Genomic DNA, 20,299 nt, shown 5'->3' with positions numbered 1-20,299 from the left:
TCTGAGAGGATGTTTCCTCTTGTGGGGGAGACTGGAACTAGGGGACACAGTTTAAGAGTAAGAGGTCTCCCTTTTAAAATGTAGATGAGGAGAATTTTTTTCTCTCAGAGGGTTGTTAGCCTGTGGACTTATCTTCCCCAGAGAGCAATGCAAGCTGGGTCATTGAATATATTCAAGGCTGAATTAGGTATATTTTTGATCAACAAGGGACTCAAAAGGTTATGGGGGACAGACAGGTAGGTGTACTGAGGCCACAATCAAATCAGCTTTGATCTTATCGAATGGCGGAGCAGGCTCAAGAGGCAAAATGGCCTACTCCTAATTCTTGTGTTCTTGTATGTCAACACAAATATAGAAGGTAATGTTACTAGTGACTAAGAATGAAAAAGGAGCCCCAGAAAACCAAAAGGTAGTCCCCAAAAGTCAAAAGGTAGCCCTCAAGAAAATCTCAAGAGCAGCCCGCGAAAAGAAAAACATACTTTGACCCCTGCCTCTGCATTAAAAGGATCGCCAAGAACAATTTCCACCACCTTCAATGTGATACCACCACCAAACACATCTTCCCCTCCTGAAGGCACTAATTCGCTCTGCAACACCCTGGTCCACTCCATAATCATCCCCAATACCCCTCCCTCTCCTATGGCACATTTCCAAGAGATGCAACGCCTGCCCTTTCCACTATATGGAGAGTATTCCATCACACTCCTGACTTGTTCTATGCACATAGTGGACAGGCTTTGGGGGAGTCAGAAGGTGAGTTACTCACTGCGGAACTCCCAGCTTATGACCTGCTCTTGTAGCCACAATCCAAAGCCCAAAACACTTCTTCAAGATGAAACAATGATTTACTTGTATTGCTTTCAATTTAGTATACTTTATTCACAGTTCACAATGTGGTCTACTCTACATTGGGGAAACCAACCACATACTGTGTGACCACTTCGCAGAACTCCTCTGTTTAGACCACAAGTATGATCCCGAGCTTCCAGTCCCCTGTCATTTTAATTCACTATCTTGCTTCCACTCTAGCCTCTCTGTCCTAGGCCTGCTGCAGGGTTCAAAAGAAGCTCAATGCAAGCTCATAGAACAGCAGCGCACCTTTCACCTGGCACTTCACAATCTTCTGGACTCAACAGAGTTCAACAATCTTAGATCATAATGCTGCCATTTTGTTTCATTTTTCTTTGCTGCTTTGGAATTTTCTCTCATTTCTCCCCTTTTCCTTTACTTTTAGATGGTATCTATTTCATGATTCTGCCTTTCACACTTTCTGTAGACACATTGCTTGTTTCTTTACTTGTCCCAACACCACTCCTTTGGCCTTGCACCATGAAACTTAACTGGACCAATCATAAACACTGAGACTACAAAAGCAGCACAGAGGCTGGGAATTCTGTGGTGGGTAACTCATCTTACGAATCCCCAAAGCATGTCCACCATATGCAAGGCAAAAGTCAAGAGTATGATGGAATACTCTCCAGTTGCCTGGTTGGGTGCAGCTCCAACAATACTGAAGGAGCTTGACACCATCTAGGACAAAGCAACCCACTTAATTGGCAGCCCTTTTGATTGGCACCCTATCCACCACCTTAAACATTCACTCCCTCCACCATCGGTGCACAGTGGCAGCAGTGTGCACTATGTACAAGATGCACTGCAGCTATTTACCAAGGCTCCTTCGACAGCACCTTCCAAAACTGTAGCCCATTCCGCCTAAAAGGTCAAGGGCAGCATGAAGACACTAACACCTGCAAGTTACCCTCCAGGCCACACACCATTCTGACTTGGAACTATATCACCTTTCCTTCAATGTCACTGGGTCAAAATCCTGGAACTTCCTTTCTAAAGTGCTGTGGGTGCACCTACACCACATGGACTGCAGCAGTTCAATAAGGCAGCTCACCAACACCTTCTCAATTAGGGATGGCCTTGCCAGTGATGCTCACATCCCATGAAAGAATAAAACAAGTGCCATTTAATCTCTCCTGCCCTCCACCCTATCAAGAACCATCACTTTTATTCTGTTTCCCAACCCTCCCCTCTTACACTTGTTCAAAACCTATTATATTTCTAACTTTTCCCAGTTCTGATGAAAGGTCACAGACCTGAAACGTTAACTCTGTTCCTCTCTCCACAGCTGCTGCCAGAACTGCTGAGTATTTCCAGCATTTCCTATTTTTATTTCTGGATTCACAAGTTTGGTCAAAGTTTAATTTATTAAGTTTATAAAAGACAATAACTCAGCAGCAATAACTTAGTACTAAAAAAAATGACAAGTTTCTTATTACAGGTCTTCTCAATAAATTTAGTAAAACTGGAAAAAAAATCCCAAATAAAATTTCATGGTTTTTGGCATATTGACCTTTCAGCGGTTGGCGAGGTAAGGGATCAGGGGAAGCTGCAACTTTACATGAATGGAGTGACCGCCCTTCTCTAATGTACGAATTAGGAATTTGAAGGAAACGGACATGATGGAGACAACTGAAAAATTGTTTTAAGATTTGATAAATGTTTTTAAACTTAAACTGACATGAATTTTCCAGACATATGACCGAGTGATGTTTTTGAAAGGAACCCAGTGTCTGGTGCAGAAAGAGCACTTGAGTTTGCGTCAGATCTGGTGACAAGTTTTTTTTAACTAGAGTTGCTGACATGAGGTATTAACATTTGTCAACATACAACTAACTAGCAGTCTTTGACATATTTGCTTAGGGGAATTAAAGTGTACTGCTACCTTTTTAAAACAAACAGTTGTTCCATAGCTCTCCTGCATCAGTTTTTTTTTAACCCATCTTCTATATCCACAGAATCTAAAATTTTGATATGGATGTTTTGCAAAGCTGATTGGTGATTACTGTTTTGTTCCCCTCAAACATATTAAAATGAACAACTATAATGAAATGGGAAGACACATGACAGATACAATTTAATGTGGATTGACATGTGGTAATGCACTTTGGGAGAAACAACATGGGAAGGTAGTGTAAATAGTTTTAGTTTGAGGGTTTGCAAGAGCAGAGGGACTTGGGTATGCATATTCACAAATCAAGGTGACAGGACAAGTTGCTAAGATGATTAAGAAAGCATATAGGATACCTGGCTTTGTAACTAGAGGCACTGAACACAAAAACAAGGAAAGTCATGCTAAATCTTTCCAAATCATTGGTTAAGACTCAGTGTTGTGTGCAGCGCTTTAGGAAGGATGTCAAGGTCCTGGAGAGGATACAGAGGAGGTTTATCAGGACGTTATTAGGTGTAAGGGACTTAGAAAGATTGGATAAGCTGGGGTATTTCTCTTTAGAGCAGAGGAGGAGACCTATAGAGATATTCAAAACTATGGCAGGTTTGATAGAGCAAGTAGGGAAAAATTCTTTCCGATGACAAGTGGGTTAGCAATCAGGAGTCACAGATTTTAAATAATTGGAGAGGGAGTGAACATAAATTTTTTCAGGGGGTTGTTAAGATCTGGATTGCACTACCAAAACGGGTGGTAGAAGCAATTTCCATGGTAACTTTCAAAAAGCAATTGCAAGAGAACTAATTTTCAGGGTTTGGGGGGAGGAGGTGGGGAAGAACTTGGGTGTGGGACTAAATTGGACAGCTCTTTCAAAGAACTGGCAAAAGCATGACAGCCAAATGGCTTCCTCTTGTGTTGTAAGGTTCTATGATTTTTTTACTTATGATTTGGGTGATGCTGGTAAGGCTGTATTTATTGTCTACCGACGGTTAGCCTAAGGTCATGGTGGTGATACGTTTTCTCCTGGAACCACAGCAATTCTTGTGATGATGGTACTCCAAATAGTGTTTGGTAGAGAATTCCAAGATACTAACTCAACAACATAAAACATCAACATATGCCCAAGTCAGAATGATGTGCGATATGGGAGGGGAACTAGCAGCTCATGATGGTCTCATGACGTTGTTGCTCGCATCTATCTTTAGTAAAAGTTGCAAAGGAAGGAAGTGTTGTCAAGTAACACTGCTGCATTTCTGAAAAGCATCCTTTAAATTTTACATACTTCAGCAACAGTGCACGAGTAACAGAAGCTTAGCTATTTGATTTCAGTATTTCAATATTAGAGTTGTGAACGAAGCTGCGGAGACAGAGTCATTAGCAAATCATTCAATTCTTTATGGCAGAGGGTGCAGATATTCCAGGGATGCAATGATTGGCCTCAGTGTGTCACTACAACACCAATCATTCGAGGGCTTTCCCTTTGACCCCCCAAGGATCTCAGCTTTACCAGGATTTCTTGATACCATTTTGAGTCAATTACTACATTGATGTTGAGAGGAGCTACTTCTTAGACCGTCTTGGGATCAGGGATGGCTTGCTTCCGTTCCAGTTCGATGGGTTCTGAATATGCGATCTGCAGACTCTATCACATGTGGGGCAGGTGGTGCTTGAAGAGTTGGATAGATGAGTATTTTGGTGGTTTATGTGCTTTCTCCAATGCCCCAACTTTGCCTCTGTATTCCCAAAGTCTCTTGATGTGTTCAGTGCCTTCCATGTTGGTCAATCACAGGCCATGGACTCCCATGAATTGGTGGCAATGTTTGATCATTTCAGGGATGCTTTGAAGTATTTCCGCTGCCCTCCTGGGAGTCTCCTGTCGCGACAGAGTTCCGAGTGGAGGAGTTGCTTCGGGACGCTGGTGTCAGGCATATGAGCAACATGCCCTGCTTAGCGGAACTGGTTTTGAGTGATCAGTGCCTCGATGCTGGGCATGTTGCCTTGGGAGAGATGCCGCTGTTGGACAGCCTTACTTGCCAACAGATTTAGGGGATCTTGTGAAGGCACGACTGGTGGTTCTTCTCCAGTGCCTTGGAGGTGCCTGCTGCAAGGTGTCCGAGTTTCTGAAGCATATAGGAGTGCGGGGATCAGTGCTGCCAAGTATATATGACCTTAATCCCAGGTCTGAGATTGGCACACTGGGGGTAACGATTAATTTTTTTGTCTATGTCTGCTTTTATCGAGAGGAGGCTCCCAAGAGTTTGGAAAATGATTCACATTTTCCAGGATCTTGCCACTGGTCTTGATTGACAGTGGGTGGGGTGGGAGAATGGCCGGGCGGGGGGGAGGTGTTGTGCTGTGGCAGCTGGTTGGAAGGGGGCCTTAGTTTTAAATCACCTCTCTTCTAGCATTCAGTTCTTGCATCCATGTCTGATAAATTATCTAATGAGGTGTAAAGCTGATCAGTTCCAGCAAAATCTGCACTGACCACTCCAACCCCTCCTAAGAGGGCGTTGGCGACCATGGGCCTCTATTGGATTAGTCCATGATTATGCTTGGCAATATACTACAGTGGTTTGCTGTTGCCTTCTACAGTATGGTTGACCAGGAATCTCTTCCACTTTTGCCATCTGCCATCAGGTGTATTTATGGAAGGATTTACTGCTGATAATCAACCTGTTTGGCCACCTTCTGTGGCCATTAAGTGCCGGATTGGGACCTGAACAATGATCTTCTGGCCCAGAGGTAGGGATGCTACCCAATGCGCCACAAGACCTACGGTGCACTGACCATTAATAAGCAAATTATTGGTGATTAGGTGCAGATTGATAGCACTACTGATGAAATGAGCAATACTGATGATTGAGAAGTAGATGATACGTGATGACAGGTTGGGTAAGATTTACCCAGTTTTTTTGTGGATAGGGCATATTTAAGCAATCTTTCACATTGGTGGGTAGGTGTCAGTTGCACTGGAACAGTTTGACTAGGAAAATGGCCAGCTTTGGTGCAGAATTCAAACAGTGAGAGTTCAGAATGGGACCAGGTAAAACAGCGAGAGTTCAAACAGGGACCGGGTAAAACAGCGGGAATTCAGAGCAGGATGAATTAAAACAGTGAGAGTTCAGAGTGGGGCCAGGCAAAACAGCGGGAATTCAGAGCAGGATGAAATAAAACAGTGAGAGTTCAGAGCAGAATGAATTAAAACAGCGAGAGTTCAGAGAGGGACGAAATAACACAGGTGAGAGTTCGGAGCAGGTCCAGGTAAAACAGTGAGAGTTCAGAGTGGGGCCAGGTAAAACAGCGAGAGTTCAGATCGGGACGAAATAAAACAGCGAGAGTTCAGAGCAGAATTAATTAAAACAGCGAGAGTTCAGAGGGGGGCCAGGTAAAATAGCGAGAGTTCAGAGGGGGACCAGGTAAAATTGCGAGAGTTCAGAGGGGGACCAGGTAAAACAGCGAGAGGGCGACCAGGTAAAACAGCGAGAGTTCAGAGGGGGACCAGGTAAAACAGCGAGAGTTCAGAGGGGGACCAGGTAAAACAACGAGAGTTCAGAGGGGGACCAGGTAAAACAACGAGAGTTCAGAGGGGGACCAGGTAAAACAGCGAGAGTTCAGAGGGGGACCAGGTAAAACAGCGAGAGTTCAGAGGGGGACCAGGTAAAACAGCGAGAGTTCAGAGGGGGACCAAGTAAAACAACGAGAGTTCAGAGGGGAACCAGGTAAAACAGCGAGAGGGCGACCAGGTAAAACAGCGAGAGTTCAGAGGGGGACCAGGTAAAACAGTGAGAGTTCAGAGGGGGACCAGGCAAAACAGCGAGAGCTCTGGAGGGACGAGTAAAAATAGCAAGAGTTCAGAGCAGGCCCAGGTAAAACAGCGGGAGGTCGGAGCAGGTCCATGTAAAACAACGAGAAGTTAGAGCAGGTCCAAGTAAAGCAGCGAGAGGTCGGCGTGGGATGAGTTAAAACAGTGAGAGTTCAGAGCAGGACCAGATAAAAGTCTCAGTGCAACTTTGAACAGTGTTAGGAGTTAGGTGAGCGCAGGAGTTAGGTGAAGAGGGGAAGGAGGTGCTCCTTTGTTTTTTCTAACTAATTTACCCCATAGAAATTGGTTCTTACTCTGCTACAGGGGAAGAAGCTGGTTTTGGTGAGTATCTGGTAGGTGGTTAATGTCTATTCCATTCCTAAGGTTTAAAATAGTACAGGAACTGGTGATAAGGTTAATAAAATATATAAAAAGGAAAACTGATAATTGAATAAAATAATTAAGTAGTTAATTAAAATACATTAAGGATGGCACGACAGGTGGTGTGTCATGGCTGCAGCATGTGGGGACTCCTGGATGCCAGTGTGATCCAGGGCAAACATGCAGTAAGTGCTTGCAGCTTAAGGAGCTTCAGATCAAGAGTCATTGAGCTGGAGGCCGAGCTGCAAATACTGCGACACATCAGGGAGGGGGGGTGGAAAGTTACCTGAACACTTTGTACCAGGAGGTAGTCACACCCTTTAGGATAGAATTTTCTGATTTGGTCAGTGGTCAGAGACAGGACGGTGTGACCGCGAGTGAGGCAGCTAAGGGGACCCAGAGGGCAGGAGCCTCAGTTCTTTCAATTATCCAACAGGTTTGAGGTTCTTTCAGCTTGTTTGGATGAGAGTGGGAGCTGGAGGGTGATGAGCTGATTGACCATGGCAACACGGTTCAGGAAGCCATTCAAGTGGGGGGAGCAAAAAGGAAAGGTTGGACAGGCTAGGCTTGCATCTACTGGAGTTTAGAAGAGTAAGAAGTGACTTGATTGAAACATATAAGATCCCGAGGGGTCTTGACAGGGTGGATGTGGAAAGTATGTTTCCTCTTGTGGGAGAAGCTAGAACAAGGGGTCACTGTTTAAAAATAAGGGGTCACCCATTAGGACGGAGACGAGGAGAATATTTTTCTCTTACAGGGATAAGTGTCTTTGGAACTCTGTTCCTCAAAAGGCAGTGGAAGCAGAGTCTTTGAATATTTTTAAGGCAGAGCTAGATAGATTCTTGATAAGCAAGGCAGTGAAAGGTTATTGGGAGTAGGTGGGAATGTTGAGTTCAGGTTACAATCAGATCAGCCATGATCTTATTGAATGATGGAGCAGGCTCGAGGGGTCGAATGGCCTACTCCTATTCTTAATTCATATGTTCGTATGAGATCTTCAGCACCACAGACTCTATGGCCTGACTTTTTCAGGCGGTGGGCGGGCTTGGCGGGGGCGGTCGCCAAGCTGACCGCCGCCCGCGATCTGCTCCGCGCCGCCATTTTATGTGGGCAGGCCAATTAAGGCCTGCCCAGCATAATACATGAGCCATTGCGCTCAGCGCTACCTGTGTGGGCAGGGGGAGGGGGGAGAGTCAGGGCAATTGCTCTTTCGCATGCAGCTGAGGCACGGAGCTGCCTCAGGGAGATTGAATCAACAGTGAAATAATTAAATAAAGGGATTAAAAATTGATTTAAACATGCCCCCTCATGCGACTGTGTCACATGAGATGGGACATGTTTTTATATTTAGGAAAATTTATTAATCTATTTAATAAACGCTTTAGGAAACCTCATCCCGCTCATGGATGAGGTTTCCTAAAAAACACGAAGGCCGCTTGGCTTTTTCGCTTGCCCACCAACCTTAAGGTTGGACGGGCAGCGTTAATAATTACAATAATTACTTTGTTAATGGCCTTAATAAGCCATTTATATTTCGGCGGGTGTGCAACTGATTCCGGTGTGCGTCCGCCAAATGAAATATCACGGGACTGCGCGATGACATCGGGACGCACACCATCGTGGGTCATTTTATGTGTCGACATGTCGGGCCCGCCCCCACACGCCGACTGAAAAATCCTGCCCTTATGTTGTCAGGGTCCACTGACATGTCCAAAGCACTCAGCTTAACATCATATGAAATAAACTGAATAGGCTTGGCACTGGCATCTATGATGGTGAATAAGGGCTTCATCAGATGAAATGTCACCACCTGAAGCAATAACCGTTTCTCTCTCCACAGATGCTGCTAGACCTGTGTATTTTCACATTTTCTGTTTTTATTATAAAAAATAGAACTCGCTGCCACATGAGTGATTGGAACAAATAGCACAGATGTACTAAGGAGAAAACTGCATGAGGGAGAAAGAAGTGGGAGAATATGTTGCTCTGGTTAGATGAAGTAGGGTAGGTGGTTTGTGTGCAGCATTAACACTGGCATGGACCAGTTGTGTCGAATGGACTATTTATGTGCTGTAATTCTAAGTAATCCTACAATTCTCAAGGAACTCAGAGAGGAAATAGCAGAAGTGTTGAGTACAACCTTTCAATCATCCTTGCTTTTGCAAGTTGTGTCACAGGACTGGTGAGTTGCCAGTGCGACGTCTCTGTTCAAAATGTGAGGAAGCAAGAACCCAGGTAACTACACACCACTGAACTTAGTGTTGAGTGTAAAGCTTCTAGAGTCCATAATACAGGATAAAATTAATGCTCACTTAGAAAAACACAGATTAACAAGCGATAATATATTTGTAACAAGCAAGTGATCTCTGAAAAAATAAGTTTGCAGAAATAACTGGGTTGTATTATAGATGTATTAATAATTAATGCCATGAATATTGCATATATGGATTTCCAAAGAGCAATACATATGGTACTACATGGAAGGCCTGTTGATATAATTAAGGTGTAATGTATTGAAGGGAAAGTGAAGGACGGATAACAGTAGTGGACAATGAATGTTTTACGGACTGGAGGCACCCCCAAAGGAATCACTTTTCTTCTCAAAAACATCTGGATTTGGTGGCACAATATGAACATTTGCAGACAATACTAAAATTGAGAATATAGTTAACCATGAAAAAAAACTGCAAGTGACTTTGAGAAGTTTGAAGATTGGACAAATGGATGTCAAATTAAATTTACAGTATTGTAGAGAAATGTATGGTGTTACATTCTGGGATGAGGGATAAAGTGGAAAAGATATATACACCATGTGGCAGTTTCAAAGGAGTACCAGATGGAGTATACCAAGCTTGGTGGTTACAAATACTGCTTAGCACATTTTTCTTGTTATTTCTCTTCCAATCTATGCAAGGAGTAGCATTTTGAGATTCAAAAATGATTTAATGATTTGTGTGCACCAAATAAGATATCAAGCTATCCGCCTTTTTGTTTAATCAGAGTACTTCTCTCAAGCAGAGTGAGAATTTATCCCCAACTTTACATTTCTTTTATTGTAAGGAAGTATCTGTTGCAATGCATATGACATTACCCTTTCAGGGAGGTGTGATGAAAATTTTTCTTTACTGTTTCCTTTGAGATCAGGTCTTAAGGAAAGTCTATTACTCAGCAGAGGTCAGCAGATTGCCTAGTGGAATGTATTTTTGCAATCCTAGGTATAGTTAAATGCACCAGGAAAAAAGCTATAGTTCACTCTACTTGTGCACACACCACTGCTTGGCCAACTGCAAAGCAACAACTTGGAGCATTAAGCATTAATGATAAATTTGGTGGGGCAACTGAGCTGAGATGAGAAGAAATAATACTAGGAATATTGCTAAGTGCAACAGAAAAGCACAACAGAAAAAACTTACAGGAAATATAACAAGAATTTTGCTGTACCTGTAAAACGTATTGGCAGGTCAAGTGCTGACAGAGGCAGAGAGCATACTGTTTTACAACAATGGGGATGTTATTAATAAAGTGTAACTGGTAGGGTTTAATAGACAGCAAGTATAACAAACCAAGGACAGTATGTGCTTCCCTTTCAATCAAATTGAAATAAATATATGCAGTCAGTAGGCACACTGTGGAAGAGTGATTCTGAACACCTAAGGAGTTGGGGGTAATTAAGCAGCCCCCCAGGAAAGCGAATTTTGAAACAGTAGAGCAGAAGAAACAGAGGCAGTGGAGGGGAAAGGATTGGGAATTAGCATAGCAAAACATCTATTTTACAATAGTTGGGGAAAATGTACCAAGTGGGAAATACTGAGATGGAACATGGAACTAGCATTCTGTGATGGGAAAAGGTTAGCAATGAGAAAATGGCCAGTAACGATAAATGTTTATTGAAATGGGGTATTGGTAGAAAGCAGTGGGAAAGAGCAACAGTGAACATCTAAAGAGCAAACAAAGAGGAAGAAAGAGAGGCAACAGAAGTGCTCTGGACAAAAATAAACCTTCCAAGACCATATTAAAATTATTAGTGAAACAAGGAATAGTAGGCTATCACAGTGATGTGGGAGTCAACAATATTTGACAGGCAGTGCTGGAATTCTTAAATGCAAGGCACTAGGAGAAATGAGGAGTGATGATGTTTCTGATAAATAAGGGAGAGTAGGATGAATGGTGGTGAGAGAATTTGAAGGCTGAGTGAGTTTAAGGAGGTTTGGTGGTGTGAGTTTTAGAAAGATTTAATAGAGACAATGGGAATTAAAACAATCAAAGCACATTGGCAGAGGGCTTCATTTCAAGATGTTTTTCAATGTTTTGATTTTTAAAAGGAGGTTAACCCTTTTGCAGAGAGGAGTGCATTAAGATAAAGTAGAGGCATGTGGAATTCAGAGAAACAGCATTTCAGACACAGAAGGGAGAAGTTTCAATGTTGGCTCAGATTTCCAGGTAAAGAGCTTAAAAAATTTTATGTTTTTTAATAAATTTGAGGCAGATCAGAGAAACAAATAAAATAGGTAACTACAAAACTTACCTGGAGGCCCAGGATGGAGAGAGGTTAGCTGCCAGAAAATGACAGGTAGCACTGGGTAATATGTGCCACAATTCTATTTAGAAGACAAAAGCCGGCACCTCAAATATGACAGCTGCTAACACAGGAATTTGCATTGTAAGTGTTTAACATACAAATTCCATTATAAATATTTACTAAGCATTTTAGATTGTAAATGCTGATATAATAAGGTTTGTGGGCAGGTAGTGCGTACCACATCACTCTCACTTAATTTAACACAGTGTGAATTCATAATGAAATAACAGCTTTTGCTTCAAGTTTTTTGATTATCCAGGTCATGAATAGTCTGACCTTTTTTTGATATCTTTCCCCCATAAACACAAGCATATCATTTCACAGGGAAGAAAAGAATGCATGAGTACACTGTTCCTTTAGGAAATCTATATGCTCTGCAGTCAGCGTGATCATTTCTCATTCTACTCCGTATAAGATCTGATTCTACAATACATTCTTAATTATTTGCCTGGAGCAGATAGCATTGAGCCTAAAAGTAGCAACAAAAGCACTGAAATGTAATACAAGAAAACAGCAAAGTTGCTCCATGTCATTTGAAACCATATAAGAAAAACACAGGTTTTGAGGAAGCTTTGCAATGGAGATTGGACTTTCAAAGAACTATGAAGACTATATCCTAAAGTAAGTAATCTTAAATTCTTCCTCAAGCACTAATCTAGGCATACAAATAGGAGATCCAAATAGAAGCAAACAGAAACAGGACGGAAAGCTATCAGTGGAATCCAGAGTACTTCTTCAGGCCATGTTAGATACAGTTATGCCAAAGTCCACAGCAATGCCAAATCGCCTGTCACTAGCTCTCAAGTTAGGACAATAATGCTTAATGCTCCAGTTTGCAGCCTTGCAGATGGCCTCAGAAGGAATCTGCCACTTATCAGTCCAAGTAGTGGTCAGTGCACTCAAAGTAGAGAGCCGTGACCTTTCCCGTTAGATTTAACTCTCCTGAGAGCAAGAAAACATTCCACTACCCAGTCTCTGTTTAGTAATTCTTTAAGAATTGATCTTAAACAAGACACTAATGAAAATCGTTCATCACATCCACATTAAAGGTTAATGTCTTGTGCATTTCAACAGAATTTCCTTTAACAACAGAAGAAATGTAAAGTTGGGCATAACTTCAGTGTGATTGCCTGAGAGAAGTAGTACACTGATTAAACAAAGAAGTGGATAGTTTGAGAATTATTCCATGTGTGCCAAATAAAGCTAAATCTTATTTGCATGGGTCTCCAGTTACTATCCCCTGCATAGACTGGAAAAGAAATACTTCAACGAAAAAACATGTTTCAAGCAGTATTTGTAGTCCCCTGGCTTGAAATGCACCATTCATTCCCCTACCAACCCCCTCCCCCATCTTCCGAAATGGTTATGTAACAAACCACATACTTGTCCAAAGTTTTTGGGATAAGATGAAATAGTTTTATTAAGAGAGCTAATAGAGGTTGCAAACTTTTCTCATTTACGAGACAGGAGAGCTATCTGCTTACCAAAATAGAAGAAAACAAAATCAGGCTATGGCCCAGATCAAGAACTGATAGGCAGCAGAACAAGATGATTAGCTAACAGTTCAGAACGCACATTTTTTAAAAGGGATAGTATTTCCAAGCCGCAGAAATAAATAAACAAGGAAGAATGTTAGATTTGTACAAATAGGTAAAAACTTAGGTATGTCAGGATCAGTCAAGTTGAATTAGTTTGTTGAAAAGTAAAATCTGTACAAGTTACAACTCCAATTACTCTTAAGTTTCTTCACGAGCTTAGGCAGTTTTTATCCTTACCACCAGTACCATATAACTGGTGAATTTTATTTAGCAGAATATAAACTCAGAAAGACAGACTCAAAACATTTTCTGTAACCATCTCAACACTCCGGCCAGCTTTTATATAGTGATATATCATCGGGGCTTTTAAAAATAAATCCTTAGCCAGAAACATTACTAAAGTATATCTATCAGGTTTAAAGTTATAACCCACTATAAATAATATTGAACTGAACAGTGCAAGGTATTAATTTGCAAAGTGTCATGATACAAGCTGAAGAGATATAAAACAATTATATGCAATACTTACACAAGCACCAGCAAGGATTTCTGCAATAACAGGAATGGAGCCATCCCTTTGAGTGAACTTGTCTCTCACAAAATCATTTACCTGTTAAAGAGAAAATGGACAAGATATGAAACATCACTGATATCTCATTTAAGACATGGTGTATTTTTGGTTGAAAAGATTTCTTTCCCTTCTACACTTTTTATCAGGCTTCCAAAACCATTGTAGATGGGTAGGTGTACAGGCAAGTTATTGCTAGTTCTTTGGGCAGGCTGACCTGAAACCAGTTACTGGGTGGTGCCATAAATGGCCAAAAGTAAATCTTCCATAGGCCTCCCTTCCCTCCAGGTAGCAGTGTCTGATATCTACTTCACCAGCTGATTCAGCCTTGCTGCAATGGGGTGGGAAAAAATGATAATTTTTTAATTGATTAACTGCATCCATTAACTCAAAAGGAAGGGCACATTACTTCATGTAATGTATATTCCAATCTGGAGCTATGAGGTTGTTCCTATTTCCCTAGTGTTTATTTTCACAGATTAATAGTTTGAGCGCTCTCTTTCCAAACAGCAAAAAAAGCTGAAAATAGCAAGTCTAAAATTATTAAAAACACTTGCATTTATATAGTGCCTTTTGTAATCACAGGATGCCAAAACACTATGTGATCAATGAAGCTCTTCTGATACAAAAGCAAAATACTGTGGATGCTGGAAATCTTAATTAAGAACAAAAAACGCTGGAGAAACTCAACAGGTCAGGCAGCATTTGTGGAGAGAAACAGTGTTAACATTTCAGGTCGATGACCTTTCATCAGAACTGTTCTAAAAGGTCATCGACCTGAAACATTAACTCTGTTTCTTTCCACAGAAGTGCTTTTGATGTTTAGCCACAATCGCAATGGAGGAAACGTGGCAGCCAATTTGTGCACAGCAACTTCCCATGAACAACAATGTGGTAATGACCAGATATCCTGTTTCTTGCGATGTCGATTGAGGGATAAACATTGTCCAAGACACCAGGGGTAACTTCGTGGCTCTTCAAAATAGTGACAGGGCAGACGAGGCCTCAGTTTAGTATTTCATCTGAAAGACAGCATCTCCAAAAAACAACACTCCTCGAGTAATGCATTGGAGTATCAAGGCTTGATTTTTGTGCTCCTAGAGTAGGACTTGAATGCAAAGTCTTCTGATTCAGAGGTTGCTAGCTGTTACCAACAAAGCCACAGCTGATCCTGGAAAGTAATGGTTTTATCAGGACTAGGGCATCAAAGGTGGAGGTGAGGAAGCGATTGTGTAAAATGAGTATTTGCAGAAATGCTATGGCAAACAAGGGCCAAAGACTAGAGTTTTAGTTTTGAAAGTGCAATTGTAAGCAAATTGCAGGATACCAAAGATGTCGGCGTATAAGTCGACTTTTGAAGCCTAGAAAATTGCTCCAAAAACAGGGGTCAACTTATACGCTGAGTATAAGCATAAACTTGATTTTCGGGGTGTGAAAAATGGGTTTGGCTTATACGCCAATCTAACTTAATATGCTACAATTTACAGTAGCTTTTATTCCAGGGGCAGATACAGAAGTTGGTAATGGAAGTGGATTGTTGGTGCAGAGTGATACAAAAAAGTGATCAGAGGTGACCTCATCTGTGATTAATATGATGGGAACAGAGAGAACATGAGATGGCAAGTTCAAAAGTGGTGATGAATGTTACAAACAATCTGGTTCAGGCACAGTGGTGCTAGGGAGAATAATGGAAATGGTAGCTAGGAAGTACAGTATGTGGCAGGGACTGAAGGTGATGGAATCAGTCTTCCCAGATTCCACATGTACACTGACGACACCCAGCTCTATCTCACCACAACTCTCTCAACCCCACCATTGTCTGCTTGTCCAGTATCCAGTGCTGGATAAGCATAAATTTCGATGAGATGAAGGGTACCGAATCCAATTTTTTCTAAATGAAACATCTGCCATACAGACGTAGGAGGTAGTAAAACTTGTTAACAAGGAAAATAACACATATCCAGTTCCTACATGTGACTCCAGACCCACAGCAAGGACACTGAACAAGGGCAATTAGGGATGGGCAATAAATGCTGGCCTAGCCAGTGACGTCCACATCCCATGAACGAATTTAAAAAAAGGAAAAATTGCATAGTTATAATTTTTTTAATTCTTTATTCTTTCATGGTACGTGGGTGTTGCTGGCTAAGCCAGCATTTTTACTGCCCATCGCTAATTTCCCTAGAGGTCGTGGTGGTGAGCCTACTTCTTGAACCGCTGCAGTCCACATGGTGTAGGTGTTGTTAGGGAGGGAGTTCCAGCAATTTGACCCAGCCACAATGAAGGAACGGTGATATAGTTCCAAGTCAGGATAGTGTGTGGCTTGGGGAGGAACTTATAGGTGGTGGTGTTCCCAAGCATCTGCTACCCTTGTCTTTCTAGTTGGTAGAGATCACCAGTTTGGAAGGTGCTGTCAAAGGAGTCTTGTTAAGTTGCTGCAGTGTATCTTGTAGATAGTACACACTGCTGCCACTGTGCGTCAGTGGTGGAGGGAATGGATGTTGGAGGTGGTGGATGGAGTGCCAATCAAACAGGCTGCTTTGTCCTGGATGGTGTCAAGTTTCTTGAGTGTTGATGGAGCTGCACTCATCCAGGCAAGTGGAGAATACTCCACCACACTCCTGACTTGTGCCTTGTAGATGGTGGACAGGCTTTGAGGAGTCGGGAGGTGAGTTACTCTCTGCAAAATTCCCAATCTCTGAACAGTTCTTGCAGTCACAGATTATACCACTATGCCACGACCTCCCCTTTCTTTGCTGAAAGGTTCTGTTTAAGATACCAGCACCAACATCTCGTTTCCAAGAAAAAAAATTGGAGATATCCTTCCACCTCCATCATAAAATGTTACTAGTATTTTGTAAACTTGTATATCTTTTGAGCAGCTGCGCTCTGGTGGTTGTTGATTTCTGTTCCAGTTCAGTTCCTGGTCAATGGTAACCCCCCAGGATGTTGATAGAGGGTGATTCAGCGGTGGTAATGCCATTGAATGTCAAGAAATGGTTGAATTCCCTCTTGTTGGAGATGGTCATTGCCTGGCACTTGTTTGGCACGCATGTTACTTGTCACTTATCAGCCTAAGCCTGAATGTTGTCCAGGTCTTGCTGCATATGGGCACAGATTGCTTCAGTATTTGAGGAGTCGCGAATGGTGCTGAACATTGTGCAATCATCAACGAACATCCCCACTTCTGACCTTATGATGAAAGGAAGGTCATTGATGAAACAGCTGAAGATGGTTGGTCCTGAGGAACTCCTGCAGTGATGTCTTGGGACTGAGATGATTGACCTCCAATAACCACTACCATCTTCTTTTGAGCTAGGTATGACTCCAACCAGTGGAGTTTTCCCCCTGATTCCCATTGACTCCAGTTTTGCTGGGGGTCCTTGGTGCCACACTCCATCAAATGTGGCCTTGATGTCAAGGGCAGTCACTCTCACCGCACCTCTTGTTTGAACTAAGGCTGTAATGAGGTCAGGCGTTGAGTGGGCATAGCGGAACCCAGAGAGTCTGTGAGCAGGTTGTTTCTGGCAAGTGCCGCATGATAGTACTGTCGACGGCCTCTTCCATCAATGCCGTGGTAATGTAGTTGGAAGATCATGTTGGGGTAAAATATGACACAAAGGTTACAAACAATCTGGTTCAGACACAGTGGTGCTAGGGAGAATAATGGAAATGGTGGCTAGGAAGTACAGTATGTGGCAGGGACTGAAGGCGATGGAATCAGTCTTCCCAAGATTTAATTGGATGAAATTTATGCTTATCCAGCACTGGATACTGGACAAGCAGACAATGGCGGGGTTGAGAGAGTTGTGGTGAGATAGAGCTGGGTGTCGTCAGTGTACATGTGGAATCTGGATAATGTCACCAAGGACAGCATGTAGATGAGAAAAAGGAGGGGGCTAAAGATAGATTCTTGGGAGACACCAGGGGTTAAAAGTGCAGAAGTGGGAAGAGAATCTATTGCAAGTGACTCTCTGGCTACAATTAGACAGATAAGAATGTGAGTACAGCCCTTCCCAGCTAGATGACAGTGAAGAGGTGTTGGAGGAGGATAAACTGTGTCAAAGGTTCCAGGCATGTCTAGAAGGATGAGTGGGGATAGTTTGCCTTTGTCACAGTCATGTAGATTTTCTTCAGTACTGTGGCAGGGGCAGAAACCTGATTGGATAGATTCTGAGAAGGATGGGTACAAATTTGGGAGGTGGTAACATTTTAGGACTTTGGAGAGGCAAGAAGGTTGGAGATGGTGCAGTAGTTTCCAACCAGTGGATCCGTGTTGTTGTTTTGACGAGAGGGATGATGACGGCAGGTTTGAAGGAGAGGGGTCAATACTTGAAGAGAACCATTAACTATATCAATGAACATGGAAGCCAGGAAGGGAAACTGGGTAGTTTAGTAGGAATGAGTAATTGGTTGTCACAGACAATAGGAGCTCACAGAGGGCATATGGGGAGATGGGAAAAATACTAGAGAAAAGTACCAGTTCAAGGTTAGGGCAGGAAGGACCCTTGGAGGAAGTTTGGCTTGGCAGGCTAGTGGAAGATCGGAAGGTCTCAATCTTATCCACAACAAAATTCATGAGCTCCTCGCACTTATTCTTGGAGATGAGGGTGGAACAGACAGGGGATGGGGGTTTAAACAAAGATTTGCAATACAGAAAAGCTGAGGATACCTTTGCATTCCAGGATCATCCTGGAATTGTAAGGAGTTTTTGCAGACAAGAGCAGGACCTAATAGTGCTTTATGTGGTCCAGCTAGATCTGGCAGTGAATGACCAGGCTGCCATATGCTTTCAAGTCTGCGTCCCTTGGACTTAAGGGAGGGGAGATGAGGGCTGTATCAGGGGAATGGTCATGACGAGAGAGGTTAACAGTATTAATGTGAACAAGGGTATCAAAGATACAGCTGAGTATGTGGTGAGCAGATTTGTAGCTGCAGAAATGTTGTGGTGAAGAGAGGACTGAAGATTACACATTGCAATTTTGGAAGATTTGTAGGTAGCTTTGTAGAGAAATTATTGGCCTCTGGACATTGTGCTGTTCAGTAAAGTAAACCAACCTCTTAGCAGGAAACTATTTCTAAAGTTATTCAAAAGCTGTTAATGGTAAGTGTGCTAGATCTTGCTTTGGCTTCAGCAGATATATTTGCATTTGAGCTAATGAGCAATCAAAAACATCGAAAAATAGTTAGAATTCAGTGGGCTGTGCTCCTCAAAATAATGGCCTGGTAAGTGAACTGTTATAAATCGACAGCTGTGCTATTGTTGCAGCTGTAGTTAAGCTGCAAGCAGGACAGGAAGTTAAGAATCTGAACGGATGGTGGAGGGGAGGAAGGAAAGGGGAGGAGCGGGGAGGGAAAAATGCAATCAATGTCAGGATGATCTAGGGAACAGGACAAAAATCATGAAAATGGAAATATAAGAGGCAGCCTATCTGAAACCAACCAAATTAATCTCTAATTCTTGGAGAAGGAAGCCTCTTTTTTATAACATCCCTAGATCCTCAAAAAAATTCAAGCATTGCAATATTGTGGTACCTTTTGGCAGGGAAATATTTTCTGCAGTTGAGGGAAATGCGAAAACCAGGAAAAGAAATGAGCATTTAAAAAATATGGAATCAATACTCATCTATAGAACAAGGGCAAACTTACCCTACAAGTTAAGAAATGCTACAAAAATTCAAGTCACAGGTCATCTCCTTGCAGGATCAATATAAATAAAATAGATGCATCCAAGTGGAGGAGGAAGGGAAGATGTTTAGTTTGGCGTGTACTGCCTTGGATATGCACAATTAACTATTTTATTCACTGGGTGTCTTATGTGGTACACTTAAATAGTAATTTTCAGAACTTAAGAGCAAAAAAAGGACCAATATCAGACCTATAGCACAAAGTAAACGTTAATTAACTGCTTTCTAGGAGTCAAATGTAAATACTATTAACACTGAATTGTTTCGAATCAAGTACAGGGTACATCTATATACATCTAGTACACACATAATAATTCCATTAAACAGCAGTTATGCCTTTGAGAATCTAAAAATAAAATTGAAAACTTCTGATTATTGTAGTTAGATTCAAACAGTAAATAAACAAAATCAGAACAAAGAATTAAGAATAGAATGAAGACTTACAGTAAGTTTAATGGCCTTTTCTGGAGCAACGCCCAACAATTGTGGCAAAAGACCTAAGTGTTTAGAAGGGTAATATCAATACCATTAGCAATAATGAAATATGAATATAAATTTGTCACTGGAATATTATCTACATGAAAACGTTACAACAAAATCATCAGATTTGTGAAGAAACTTAATTGGTGTTTGTTAATGAAATTCAATTAACTCATATTTCAGTATTCACAAAGGACTTAATCTAGGTTAATAACGGTTATCATTATATAGCTCATGTAATTACAAGACAAAAATTCTCGGCAATTTTTTTCTTGCTATTAGGTAAGTTGTATATATATATATAAGGTTCTATTATTGAAAATCTGACCTAATATGCATTTGAATTAATTCAATTAACTGTACTGAGCCTGCCAGACAGTAAAATTTCACTTCTCATACCTGCTGGTCTGACACCCATTTCAGCCGGACATTTTTCTAACTGGATAACCTGCAATTAAGTTGCCTTAAGTTTTTGCATACATATGCACAAAGGGGTAAAGGAAAGAGTGGGAAAGAGGAGTTGAGAT

At 41.8% G+C, this 20,299-nt stretch overlaps 1 protein-coding gene across 1 annotated transcript in view; it reads right to left on the bottom strand.

Moving 5' to 3' along the window:
• Positions 1–20,299, bottom strand: part of slc25a12 (solute carrier family 25 member 12) — a 128,471-nt gene that overhangs the window by 29,377 nt on the left and 78,795 nt on the right. Inside the window, exons 12-13 of the mRNA XM_078552103.1 lie at positions 19,737–19,789; positions 13,567–13,647 (exon numbers count right to left, since the gene is read on the bottom strand). Coding sequence (XP_078408229.1) covers positions 13,567–13,647; positions 19,737–19,789 — 134 coding nt within the window. The remainder of the gene's footprint in view (positions 1–13,566; positions 13,648–19,736; positions 19,790–20,299) is intronic.

The sequence above is a fragment of the Cetorhinus maximus genome, chromosome 11, assembly GCF_964194155.1.
Source record: "Cetorhinus maximus chromosome 11, sCetMax3.hap1.1, whole genome shotgun sequence".
NCBI lineage: Eukaryota > Metazoa > Chordata > Chondrichthyes > Lamniformes > Cetorhinidae > Cetorhinus > Cetorhinus maximus.
The sequence above is the reverse complement of the archived record's forward strand: the minus strand, read 5'-3'. Positions and strand labels throughout refer to the sequence as shown.